Below are 14,461 nucleotides of genomic sequence, written 5' to 3'. Positions count from 1 at the left end.
TGTGATGCGTACATAAGTGCATAAAAATGTGCGCTCTGTTTTCGCTAGGAGCGAGCGCTCGCAAGAATTATGGCGCCAACACAAGCTCGTGATGCAGGTGGCTGTTGTTTGATGTCGTGACGCGAGGTAGGACGTTTCGCGTACAGATGCGCTACACGCAATTAAAAAAATCTATCCCACAAGTTATGTCGCCTTCAAAATTCTGTGTCACTACTGCTTTAAGTGGAGAGACCAGCACTTAAAAGGGTAGCCGTTACCGATGTCTGTCGAGATAGCGCGTTCGCCAGCGCTCGCGACCGTCCCCGTCTCAACGGCGCCCCTTATGGTCCCTTGCCCGACGAAATAACTGGTAAGCAAGCGACGACAGGCCTCGCACGCGGAGTGATGTTATCGCATGTGCCCTTCGCGCGACGGTGATGGCCGGGTCGTTTCATCTCTGCTTCAGCCGCGTTCGTCCCTAGCGCTAGCGTGCTTTTACTCGCACGTGAAACAGATGATGCGTAAGCGATGTTATCGGTTTGGACTCAATACAGATCAGCGGCGACCGCAAAATCCCGCTGACAGTAGGCAGTTTTAGGTTAGCATACGCTAAGTTAGTGTTAGCCTTTGCGGCCCGCTATTTCCGTCAATAACGGGAGCCTGCAAGCGGTTAGCGTACAACGCATGTGCAGTTCCGTGAAAAGCCAACGCAAAGCTTTGCGTACGCTATTCTAAAACTGCCTAATGTCCACATAATTGATATCGCAGTACACCCCCCCCCCTTTGGTCGGCATACCTTATACCACCCCCCTCCCGCGGTCGACATATTTTATACGCCCCGCCCCCCCCCCCCCCGTTGAGTAAATCTCCCGGATTCCATTTCTCCAAACTTGGCAGATATACAAGTGTCTGTTATTGATTTGTGTAGGGCCATATTCTGTTTTTCTGCTATCAATGACAATGAGCATCATCGTGTTTTGCTCAATATAACAGTTCCCTTATGTGAATATGACTGGTTGATGCAATAAAAAATGTTTATGAGAATAAAGTAACTGATGCAAGAAGTGCACAAATCAATATTAAGTAGGGGTGTGCGAATATTCGAAATTTCGAATATTTTTCTAATAGTGTTTGCTATTCGATTCGATTCGCACTGGAATTTTACTATTCGAACTATTCGAACTTCCCAAAAACAAATACAGTCAACGTCCGATTGAAGATGACCCCTTCAGATTTTTAATATGCTTCACCTCGTCACATTCCGGTATTGCGGCAAAGCTGCTTTTCAAGCTCCCTTACGGTCGAACTTTTCGAAGAGACAGTCAACGTCAGATTGGAAGTGGTCCCTAGATTTTCAATATGCTTCACCTCGTTACACCCCGGTATTGCGGCAAAACTGCCTTTCAAGCTCCGTTGCGGTCGAACTTTGCAAGACACAGTCAATGTCCAATTGGAAGTGGCCCCTAGATTTTCAATATGCTTCACCTCATCACAGCCCGGTATTGCGGCAAAGCTGCCTTTCAAGCTCCGCTACGGTCGCAAATGTACTAACTCAAGAAAACGCTGGTTCCAACATGGAGATGAAAGATGTGGCAGAGGTGGGGGCTCAATTAATGCTGTTTTGGACCTGAAATTTGGGCAGGAAGTCCGAAAAATTGGAAGCCGAAGCTTTTTAGCATCCAAAATTTCAGATGTTCTTATATATCGACGTCTACGAGGCAGATTTGGAACTCCGGACTTGAAGGGAGCACACCCTTGTCCGCCACATCAGTTGGGCTTCCACAGAAGTTGAAAGAGGAGGAGAGGCTGAGGAAATGGCATCTTTGCCTATCACGTGTAAAGTGCTGTCGGCAACACTTTGGTTGCACCAAATCATGTACATAAATACAATTTGGCCTCTACATTGCCTCAGTCTTGATAAGACAACCATAAAACACCGCCCTGCCAGTGCTTCATCAACCTAGCGAAAAGAAACACTTTCATGTTGCTATCTCGTAAGAATATCCTTAGCAATCTTCTCCAACTTCTTTTTCTGCAATTTCACTTCGAAGTATTCGAGAAAAATTCTAGAAATATTCGAGAAATATTCTAAAAATATTCGATTCGATTCGCACTCACACTTCAATATTCGAATTCACTTCGCACCCAAAATTTTGCTATTCGCACAGCTCTAATATTAAGTATAACAAAACTTCCTATGTTACACTAGCCAGAAAAATAGGAATATATATTTGCTTTAAATTACAAGATAAATGAACATGAGCTAACATGCACAGCATATTGCACATATAAATTCATATGTGTCAGATCATTGGATAAACTGCTTACTGAGCATACTCACTTTATTGCACAGTTGCCATATAGTGTGTGGCAACTGTGCAACAAAATAAGCATGCTTATGATCTGTCACCATAAAATGTTCTTCTTTGTGCTGTGTGCCTTTTCATGTATAAAAGGTCCATAGCAGAAGGGGAGAAATTCGGCCTTGTTGGTAAGACATTAGAAAAAAATTGCAGCGCAAAATAACACAAGGACGAGAAGGGAGGACATGTTGGACATAGCGCACGTGTTGTGTCCTCCCTTCTCGTCCTTGTGTTATTTTGCGCTGCAATTTTTTTTTTTCCATAGCAGAGTTCTCTAGTTTATTTTATCGAGGTACAGATTTATGAACAGACAGTGATAAGCTGGCCGAATTTGCAATTTGCCTCTACGTTCAAATAGGAAGGATCAGGCTAAAATTTCTTCTAAGATCAAATGCAGAGTTCTAGTTGAAATGACAGTCACCCAGTACCCTAAAGGTAGCCATACAGGCGAACATATGCCCATGATACCATGAATAAACGCTTTTCAGTACTCATTCTTGCAGAAACCTTCAAAGGATTGCATTCATTGCCTTGTTGTGTAGTACATTTGGCCCCTTATGTCTGTTAATAGGACTGTTACTGGCTCAGTTTTTTTTATTGCCAGTTATATGGATACTCCAGGTCCGTCGCCATTGCTGTGAGGTTCCGTATAAAGTCCAAGAACGATACCATCATCCTGCGTGTCATACGTTCTATGTGCGAGTGAAAAAGTACGGGGGCAGCTGACAATAACGGCTCGAGCGGAGAGGAAATGCACCGGCCGTTTTCTTTCATGTGAAAGGCCTACGGGGGTCGCGGAGATGGGGAGGGGGGGAGTGGCTACATGGCTCTGGCAGGAATTGTGTACTATGAACGGGTGGGTGCAGTAGCACGTGCCTTACCTTGACAGGGATCAGCAGACGGCTCATACTTTTGTACATGCTGTATTCTCACTGCTCAGCTTGCGTTGAAGTGATACAGCACGAAGGTTGTTTCGCTTGCTGCAGTGTCCCCTTTTTCTTACACTAGCATTTTGTTGAGTTATGCCAGGTAGCGTGCTAAAGAAGTTAGCGGTTAGCCTTACTTCGCATAACATTCCAATCTGTTGCTATCACATTCACTGTTTCACCCTTGCGAAGAAACTGTGATATTTTTTTCCCATAGCTACTCGCCTATTGATTCATTCACATTAACATATAAATTGTTACATGCTTTTCAAGGGAACTTTGTGAGTGATTGTTTTTTTGCATGTCTGAGTACCCTTTTAGAACCTGCTTTTCATAGAGTACTGTAGCAACTGACACATGACTGTTCGTTCATGTAGTGCATGGAATGTTCATGATTGGTGACCATATTATTCTTTTCTTTCTTCTTAATGAGGTGTTTGTTTTCACGTATACTACTAAGGTGTATCTAGCTGCACGTATTTACGTTGCCCTCTTTGAAATTTTTGCATTCCATACACCCTGTATTGGTCTAACAAGGGCTAACAGCACTAATAAATAAATAAAGCACTATAGAGTGTGACTTACCCCATCAGCATCAGGGCTGCTGAATCTAACATTATTTGGCAGCGTGCGCAAGAGGTCAAGGGATATCTGCCGCTTGTTCTGAGACACCACCTAAAAGCAAGCATATACCCATCATGAAAACACATGTGCATACCAGAATAAAACAATTTGTTTAGTTAAGCATGTCTGCTAGGATCACTGCTGCTTATTTATTTGCATTACAGATAACCTTTAGGCTCTTGTTTGTAAAGTGTGCAAGCTACATACAGTGTTCAGAACGTCCGTGTCTACAACAGCACATATGAAATTGTAAACACAGCTATATTGTGAATACAGGAGTCCCGACTCTACACCTGTTGCTGAAAAAGTCTGTGACCTCATTTCTGTGATGCCGTTTTCAATGATTAGTAAATCAATAATCACTCAAATGTTCTGCTTAAAACACACACTACAAAAGAACAAAACAAGGGCAATTTAAGACTGAGGAGGGTAGTGATGTGGGCTTATTAGTCTGTCATGCTTCTTGAAAACTTCCTACGATGAAATTGAACGCTTCTGGATAGCCGGCAACAAGACAAGCCTTAGCACATGCACAAGTAGTCCAATTCCTCTTTACTCAACAGCAGTGATGCTTTGCTAACAAAACTTTCGCCAAAATAGTCTATCTGTTCAGCTTCGATTACTAATCTAGTGATTTCAGACTTACTCATGCCCACTACAACAGTCTTTTCAAAATTGGGTCAGCACGTGCATTTATCGCAGTGTAGCCCCAAAACCTGTCAGGGGGCAATTTGCCCACTTCGTTGCTGTGCTCTCTGAGCCTATCATTGAGGCAGCGGCCGGTCTGCCCAATGTAAAACCGGCCGCAAGACAAAGAAATCCGGTATATGACGCATGTTTTGCATGAAACAAATGGCTTACTGTGCTACTTCAGGCATATTAGGTACACTAACCTTCTTATCGGGATTAGTTTTCTTCCACAAGTTACCCAGTATAATTATATGGGGCGGAAAATGGAACACGAGTGTTAAATTTGCCTGCGATTTTCTTTCGTTCAATTTTGTCGTAGGAAGTTTTCAGCCCTTTCCTGCTGTTGATTGTGTTGTTGGCTTTTTCATGTTTTCTGCAGTGGTCACGTGGATGTCGTGTGCAAAAATAGGCATATTAGTCAGCTTGGTGATTGAAATAAACGTTTTTGTTGTGAGTAGCGCCAGTGTGTGTGGACCCCTTCCCTCTATATTTCCTTGCGCAAAAACAGCCATACTTTTGTGGCTTGTACTTGTGTGTACCTTCTTCCCTTCATCATTGTCTTTCCGGGCCCATAACCAAGAGGCAATTTAAGGGCTCATTTTTCTTTGTTAGACACAACATTAATGAAAACCAACAGACAATCAAACCCAAGGAAAGTATAGGAAACATTATTTGTAGTAATTACGATATAAATGTGAAGAAATTAAAGTGGATGAAAATAGAACTTGGCGATCGATGGGACCAAACTTACAAACTTCATATAACGCGTCCAATGCTTTACCAATTGAGCTACGGCAGCAGTCGTCCTCCTGTGCACTTTATCGGGTATATTTGTGCATTTAAGCCTGGGAGTGTAGGTCAGCGCCGCTTGCAGCCATGACGGAGAGTGTGAAGCACTCTTTTTTTTTTTTGCCTGCTGGCGTCACGAAGCACATGAGCTTTTTTACAAGCTGGCAGCTGAAAAATAATCCCACGCATACTACCTGAAGGCATCAACTCTGCCAGAATGCGACCCTCGCAATGAATAAACAAAAGAAGGGGAATTTAAGGGCTCGTTTTCTTTGTGAGACACAACATTAATGAGAACCAACTGACATATAAAAGAAGTGATTTGCCGAGCACAGCATGGCTCCCTGTACTGTGATGTGGTTGCTAAGGAGAAAAAAATTCAAATAACCACTGGTAAAAATTGTTAGGATGGACTCTAATAAAAAAGAAAGTTAGTTAAACAAAAAACTCGGTAGTCGTAAGCACTACTACAGGAGGTACATCTTGTTGATGTGTCACTTGTGTTAGCATAACATAGCATTAGCTAATGGAAGCTATTGACACCATTACTTTGCAAGGCAGACCTTTCAGGATCACTAATCACCACTGCTGATTAAACTATAGATAACAGTTGGGGCCTAGGCTGTATAAGTATGCTGATGGTTGCATCATTTATTGAAAGATCTCTGATGCCTCAAATGTCTATAGTACATATTTGATGCACTACCCTCCTTTTCAATGCTGGCTGGTTTAAATGCCAATACACCATTTCTTTTTTCACATATAAACAAAATCCAAAACAGTCAACACAATTTTTAAATAGCATAACTACTAAGCTAACTTTTCTGTCACAAGTTTGTGCCTTCATTACAATAAGCATACAAGACCAAACAAAACTGTTCTCTTTATAGTTCAAGCAGCTGAAATTTTTTTTCTGGTTTTGTTCTGAACTCATGCACATGGGAGATGTGTAATCTTGATGTCAGGAGCTTGGCAAAAAATTTAAAAATCAATCATTTAAAACAAAATGTAATCAATACTAAGGTTCTTATTAATCGCTGTCGTTAACTTTTTGATAAATTTTATATGCACCGCGTGACAGTTGAAGCAATTTGTGCAACTATACTGTTTTTCCAAGACACCGACTTGATGCTGCCTCCTGTTGGCAATGTTTACAAATTTTCATCTGTTCTCTCTTCTTTTTTAATTTTTTTTTCATGTTGTTTCGGTAGCAAGGTTGAAATTTTGCACGATATGTCTATCTACCAACGATGGAAGCAAACAGTGCAGTTTCGTTAACAAAGAGCAATAAGAAGCAAAAAGCACATTGAATTGATGACAAACATCGATATCGATTGCGAATGCCATTTTGTAGACCCATGTAGACCAGGAATGCAAGACTGCAAAGCCATTTGGCATGAATGTCATTTATCACGAATTATACATTACACGTGCTGTGTAAAAAGGGTATAAATAAACAGCCTTTAAAGGCCAACTCCGGCGATTTTTCGAGGTCCATGGATCTCAATAAAATTCGCTGGGTACGTTCCTTTTCACGTTCCCGTTATTTACGCCAAATTACAAGCTGGAGACATACGCAGATTCATTGCAAATTAATTTTATTGATTGCCCCGACTCTCCCCACCTCACTTCCCAGAATTATTGGCAACATTGTGTGCGTGACGTCATTTTTGTTAAGCGGAAGTGACAGACCCGAGGGGCCCCTAGAGCGTCTGCTATCCACAAGGCAACAATCGCGAGAGTTTGGCGAGCGCTTCGTTGGCTGGGCGTGTGAATTTCAGTTCCTTGTGGTAATGCGTGCGATGGGTGGCAAGTGGTGTCGCGTTGTGGGCTGCACACGATTCCCCGTTGGCAGTCACGAAACACTCGCACCTAACGATTACCCTGCGTCTCTATATTAGAGTGTTTTAGCTAGCAATGCCGGTTTACCGCACGGAAAGTACGGTAATACCGTACCGGCTAAAGAATGCACATGTGTGAACACCACGCAAACACTTTCCGTAGCATATACAGGGTGCACCGTGACCGGACCTATCGGTATGCGGTAAGCTACGCATCGTGCGAAACAACGTCACCTAATGGTGTGAAAGGTGGCTCATACTTGGCTTATATTAAATTCCTTCGGCCGTACCAACGCGATGTTGAACGCCGTTATTGTCAAACTTATGCACTCTTCCCATAGCAATATTAAGAAGCTTTAGTTAGTCTGCGAACTTCTTAGCGATAGCATTTTACCCAATCACGGCCCCACAAACTTGAGCTGCCTGGACAGGTGGTGCCATCTGGCGGTGGAATGCGCAACCAGGCAAGCAAAGAGCTGTGTGTTCCACTTCATCGAAGAGGAATGGCCATAATAGTTGGCCTCCAAATGCGTCGGAATTGCAGCTGTCATTTTCCGACAGCTCAGCTTGTGCACGTGACATGGTCAGTCACACACAAGATTTCCGACGGAGTCACCTTTCAACTGAGCGTCTGCTCTTCGCCACTTTCGCAGCTTTCATACTACACGCTGACGGGACCGGCATGCCTTGCACGATTTCCGGTTTTGTCCCCACTTATACGTCACGCGAAGACAGTATGCTCGGTTGGGTTTCGGTTTCAGTGTTGCGCTTTTTTGCTTATTTAAAATTATTCTCCAATTTGCCGAGTGTTTCTGCTATCGGGCCCGTGACAGGAGCGTCTCAGGAACATAAAAGCACCATTACTTTGAAATGGCCAAAAAATCGTCGGAGTTGGCCTTTAAAGGGAAGCTGAAGTGGTTTTAGAATTTGGTAAAACTTTGTGGTTAACAAGGACCGACATTATTGCCAGCGGTTTCATAATTTTTTTCGCGGTTGTTGCAGCAGGAGCTTTAAAATATGCACAGAAAAGTTTGTCTTGCTCCACCCCCGCAAACACACCAAAAGCATGGGCGTGGAAAGAACTAACCGGAACTATGTCATTTTCGAAACCCTTGGCGGAGCCACGCTGCACTCTGATGGAAGGTACCCGCCGCTCACTGATACGAACTCACTGCAAGAGCACTATTTATTTACCAAGGCTCAAGTAAGTACAGAGTACAGAGACGCTGAAAGTTCTGCAGCTGTACTGCAATATCTGCCATAACGAAAAACAGCTGAGCGCAATGTGAACAAGTGTCTCTTGTATCTTTTACCGTGGTCTTCCGTGAATAGCTCTGGCTGTGTGCGTTGCCAGAGCTAATCGCAGAGGCCACGCTCTGACAGACCTGCTGTTGCAGATGACGCGGCACACCGAAGATGACGTCACCACATTTGCTCAGCACCTGAAGAAGCTCCATGGCTACAGCCGCAGTTTTTTGCCAAAAAATGCCAGTTGCGTTGACTTTTGACAACTCTCACATCGGTTTTTGAATTCAGCAGGGATCAAACTGTGATTACCCACTCCAACATAATTTTTTTTAAAGTGATTCAGCTTCCCTTTAAAGCACTCATCATACATGTGATCCCCTTTTGATCATAGCCATACAAAGTTGCATTAGGATTCCTTAGTTTATAGAACAAATATGGACAAAAATTGTTTGCCTGCATTCATTGCCTCTATTATGAGCAACACAGGCCTCGGTGTAGCTGTGAACACTAAGACAATGAATAAAATTTTACCGCTACGCACATATGTCCTTATTAATATGTACCACTCTTTTCTGTAGCACCTTCGGGCCTAGAAAGTAGTATTTACATAAATAAATAAATAAATCTATGAATGATTTTGGTATGAACTTTTCATCCTTAATGCCCTCAGCACAGTGCTAGATTGAGTTCAGGTCTTTCTCAGGGTTTTTGGAAATTCGGGCATATTTTTAGCTTGCAATGAATGTCAGTTTAATTTCCCAATGACACGAGCAAACCATTATTTTGGTATTAATGCCTCTTGCAAGCCTAAAAAACAGAACAATGAACACGATATTGCTACAAGGCATTGTGCATGAACATGGTGTTAAAGGACCACCTTACAATGCAAAGAAAGAGAAGAAGGTGACATGCCCCGCAAGATGCTGTCAGCCTTTCTGTGGTAACAGACTTGTAAATATTGTAATATCAAGCTTCTGTCTCACATGTACTCATGATCTCTGTGATAATTTGGTGGAGGTGCAGGATACAAGAAACGCTGTGCAACAGAGCTCTGCAAGGGTTGTCAACTCGGAATCTCCGTGATGGCAGACGAGGCCACTACCACGCCTGCACCAGCTGCTACGATGCCTGCCTTGGCCATGTCAACATCAAAGATCATCATTATGCATCCGAAAGGCCCAGGTACTATGGATGAAGTTGACGTAAACGATTGGATTGCTGATTATCAATGCACCAGTGAGATCAGTTGTTGGGAACCCCGCACTCATGCTGGCGAACATGCTCTCTTATCTAAAACACACGGCAAAGGTATGGCTCCAGAGACATGAGGAGGAAATTGAGAGTTGGGACACTTGTAAACAACTCTTTGTGACTTGTTTTGGGATACCCATGGGCAAAAAGGCCGCCGCAAAGAATAATAATAATAATAATTGCTGGGGTTTAATGTCCCAAAACCGCGATGTGATTATGAGGGACACAGCCGCAAAGAAAGAACTACCCATGTGTGCTCAGATGTGTACTGAACCATATACTACACTCAGGACATGTTGGCTCTTTCATGTAAAGTCAACAGTGACATGGCGGAGTCGCACAAGGTTGGTCACATGCTAAAGAGAATAGCGGACGATACATTCAACCTATTATTGTGCCGAAATTGTGCGAATGCAAACAATATCATTGAGGAATACTGGCATTTAAGGTAAGCCAAAAGCTGGCGTATTGCGAAGTCATTCGCTCGGCTACCAAACACCACTGCAACATCTTCATGCAAAGACAGACTGAAGCAATTACTCCTGTTCTTCTTAAAAACAATCACGGCAATTTTCATGTGCCCTCAGTTTCCCTAGTGCAGTCTATTGTGTAAAGGAATGACTCGGCAATTTGCGCTTGACTGTCTGCGCCGCTGCTCATTCTCAGAAAAATTAATTTTGCTCTAGGTCGCCGCCTCAACCAGGATCACTGCTCCAGGAACAACGATTTTATCCACTCTCGTAATCCGGCTGAATGGCAGGTGGCAGATGATCGGCCGATTTTTTTTTAGCTGCCACCAAACAGGTCACATCACACGCCATCGTAACAACTGTTGGTCTTTGCCATTAAGGACCCAGTATGCCACCGCTAGCCACGTCGACAATTACCATCATTTCCAGCCTTTTGAGCCATACAACATCGATGCACAGCTGCTCCCCATCGCCTCAAGGTCACTAGTCTGGTAGACCCTGCTAGCCTCGATGACCATGGCAAATGATCATTGTGTACTCACCATATCTTATTTGCATGACATCGGCACCGAATAGCATCAGGATTAAACCTTAAAGCTCACCATTCAACAACTCTATTCTGGACGTTCCAACCCTTCTCTCCACACGTCCTACACAATGAAGTTCGATATCGCTGAAACATGAAACCTGATGGTCCAGAATTTTTGCTAGTTATTCCCCGACACATGCATACCACCATTCTTAGATATCTACATCATGCTCTGACTGCGGGACACCTGAGTGTTTCACGCATTTGCGACCGTGTGCGACACCGATTCTTTTGGCCTGGCTTTTATTGTTCTGTGCACTGATATGTTGCTGTCTGCGAGTGCTGTCAGTGCTTCAAACGTCCTGCTCTTCCACAGCCTGACCTGCTTAAACCTGTCAACATTCCACCGGAGCCATTCTTTCACGTCAGCCATGACTTGCTCGGACCTTTCCCTACGTTCGTATCTGGCAACAAATGGATTGCCATTGCAACTGACTAAGCGACGAGATATGCTATCACGTGACGTGCACCATGCCAAGTAGCCACACTACAGACGTTGCAGACTTTCTGCACAATGGTGGCATTCTTCAACATGGAGCTCCATGCCAGCTTCTTATGGATCGTGGCCACTGTTTCCTCACAAAGGTCATTGACGAAATCCTTCATAGCTGCTCTAATGAACATCAGCTTACGACAGCTTACCATCCACAGCCTAACAGTATTACTGAGAGGTTCTACCAAACTCTCACATGTGTCCTGTCTATGTGCGTCTCTGCTTATAATCGTGATTGAGACGTCACACTCCTCTGCATTACTTTCGTGCACAATTCATCCCAGCATGACACTACCAGCCATTCACCGTTCTTTTTTCTGTACGGCCACAGCCCTGCATTGCCATTCAAGATGCTCCTTCCTTCTGATCTCTCTGTACCAACTCCAAATGCTCTGGACGTTGTTTCTCGAGCCCAAATGGCTCGCTAGGTCGCTCACACTAGGCTCTGTGCATCACAGGCTTTCCAGAAAGAGCACTATGATAACCAGCACCGCGAATTAGGCTACCCTCCTGAATCTCTGGTCCCACTCTGAATGCTGTCTCAACCCAAAGGCTTTTGCGAGGAGCTTCTCCCTTGCTACACAAGATGCTACAAAGTTCTCCGCAAACTCAATGACGTTGACTACCGCATCACTCCACTCCAACCTCACCCATCTCCTCCCGCTACCGCCTGCTACTAATGTTGTCTACGTGTTGAGACTAAAGCCCTACTACGCTGTGATTTTAGGAGGCACCGTGACAGCACTCAGTCCACTGGGGGTGATGTTACGAGGCATTGCGCGTGAGTACACTATTAAAGCACCCCCTTTCAGTGCAAAAAGAAAGAAGGTGACATGCCACGTGAGGTGCTGTCAGCCATTCTGTGGTAACAACAGCTTGTAAACATTATAATAAACATCTTTTTTCTCTCTCATGTACTCGTGATCTCCATGACAATATGCACCTGACGGAACAAGCATGGGCTTTTTGTCACTAAAGTCAAAAGACTTTCCATGTAACAACACAGATCCAGTTTAAAAATTAAATTTACATTTGCAGAAAAGAAAAACAGCAGTCTCAAGAAAAAAATGCTAGCTGTAAAACTATGGAAGTATATTATGTAGGTTTTGGCAGATATTTGCTCAGTTGAACACGAAAGCCCGACAGACAAAATACAACTGGCAGAGTTTTCAAAGTTAATCAGCAAGTAAAAAGTAGCCAGCATAAGAAGGTATAATATAGAGAGAAGTGAACATGCTCCCAAGAACAGAGGAAGCCTATAAGCAATGAAGAGAAAACTAGGCACAAGTAAAAACCAGATATATACACTAAGAGACAAGAAAAGCAATGTCACTACCAATATGGATAAGAGAGTTAAAGTAGTCGAAGAGCTCTACAGAGATTTCTACAGTAGCAGGGACAACCAGAACAATAATGGAAGAAGTGGTAGTCCAGAGGAATCAGCTCTGCCATGAGTAACATCACAGGAAGTAAAGTAAGCCTTGTAAGGGATGCAAAGGAGCAAAGCAGCTGGTGAGGATCAGATAACAGCAGATCTGTTGAAGGGCGGTGCACAGATTGTTCTAGAGAAACTGGCCACGCTGTATACACAACACCACTGGACTGAGAGTGAACTGCACTGTTGGAAGAATGCTACCATAATCTTAATCCATAAGAAAGGGGATGTCAAGGATTTGACAAATTACAGTGAAATTGGCTATTGTTTGCCTTTTTCACCTGGCAACCCTGATAGTGAGTCTGAAAACTAATATGCAGAAAACTAAAGTCTCAGACAACAACAGTCTCGGTTCAACAGTCTCGGGAGACAACAGCAGTTCGTGATCGGTAGCGAGTCACTTGAAGCGGTAAATACTTATACCCAGGGCACATAGTGACCGCATATCCGAACCATGAGGCTGAAGTAACTAGATCAATAATGGTGTGGAGAGCTTTTGGTAGGTATTCCCAGATCATGAATGGTAGTTTACCAGTATCCCTCAAGAAGGACTGTACATATAACAGTTGCATCTTTTGGGTACTTACCTACAAGGCGAAAACCTGGAGGCTTAAGAAAAGGGTTCTATTTAAATTAGGGATGACGCAGCGAGCCATGAAAGGAAAATGATAGGTGTAACGTTGCAGAGTGGGTCAGGAACCAAATGCATGTTAATGACACCTTAGTCAAAATCAAGATAAAGAAATGGACATGGACAGGGCATGCAGTGAGAAGGCAATGTAACAATTGGTCATTAAGAGTAATGAACTGCATCCCAAGAGAAGGAAAGCGTGGTAGGGTGCAGCAGAAAGTTAGGTGGGTAGATGAGATTAATAAGTTTACGGGGATAATGTGGCTGCAGTTAGCACAGAACTGGTTTAATTGGAGAAACACGGGAAAGGCCCTTGACCTGAAGTGGGCACACCGTATTTACATGAAAATAGGTTAAGTAAGAATATAGGTCGACCTCATATATTGCACTTTCTGAGAAATAAAACAACATATTTGAATATATTTCGACCCATAAATTTTGAGAAACCCATGACGCCTCAGATTCCCGCGAGCAAACACATGGCCTTTGAGATCTGTATTTTCTATTCGAAGATGGTACATATGACGTATTTAACGCACATAGCAATAATAATGTCTTCAAAATTCGCATTTGTTGTCCAGAGCTATCACGCTAGCGTGGGCTCATCATCATCGGAGGTGCATCTATGCTTCCTGCGGTATCATCAGGCTGTCTTTGCGTTTCTAGTGTTTGTGAGTCGTCGTGCAAGTGTACTGCGTGTGTTTAGTTATTTAACGCCTCTGACTGCTGGCAACAATGAAATCACATACAGTGATTATGCTTCTGTGAATGATGCCATTCTCATTTCCATAATTTTATTCGTCAACAAAAGATTGTGGCTGAGTGTGCCAGTGTGTGCAGCTACGGCGGCCGAGTCTGAACTGAAGGCAACATTCACGGCGACCTGCCATCGCTTTGATTAGAGCTCGCGATGCTATTTTTCCTTCTTTATTTTTGTGGTGTAGGCCCTATAAATTCACTGCAAATACACATATGTAATGTACTAGTGTAGCTGATGCTGTTTGAGAATTGTGGCAGGCGTGACAGTGAAACTGTTACCTCGGTACTTTTGCTGTCTTTGATCGTGAATATAGATAGCGTGACGTTGGTCACTAATAAAGGTCGATACCTAATTATGGGTAACGTTTCCTAA

General features: G+C 43.4%; 1 protein-coding gene across 2 annotated transcripts in view; it reads right to left on the bottom strand.

Moving 5' to 3' along the window:
* The window catches only part of LOC119403407 (uncharacterized), a 714,971-nt gene that overhangs the window by 506,521 nt on the left and 193,989 nt on the right, over positions 1-14,461 (bottom strand). For both annotated transcript variants that reach the window (XM_037670349.2, XM_037670353.2), the window contains exon 16: positions 3,854-3,943. In XM_037670349.2, coding sequence (XP_037526277.1) covers positions 3,854-3,943 — 90 coding nt within the window. The remainder of the gene's footprint in view (positions 1-3,853; positions 3,944-14,461) is intronic.

The sequence above is a fragment of the Rhipicephalus sanguineus genome, chromosome 1 (genome assembly GCF_013339695.2).
Source record: "Rhipicephalus sanguineus isolate Rsan-2018 chromosome 1, BIME_Rsan_1.4, whole genome shotgun sequence".
Classification (NCBI taxonomy): Eukaryota; Metazoa; Arthropoda; class Arachnida; order Ixodida; family Ixodidae; genus Rhipicephalus; species Rhipicephalus sanguineus.
Note: the sequence above shows the minus strand (reverse complement) of the source record. Positions and strands in the feature narration are given on the sequence as shown.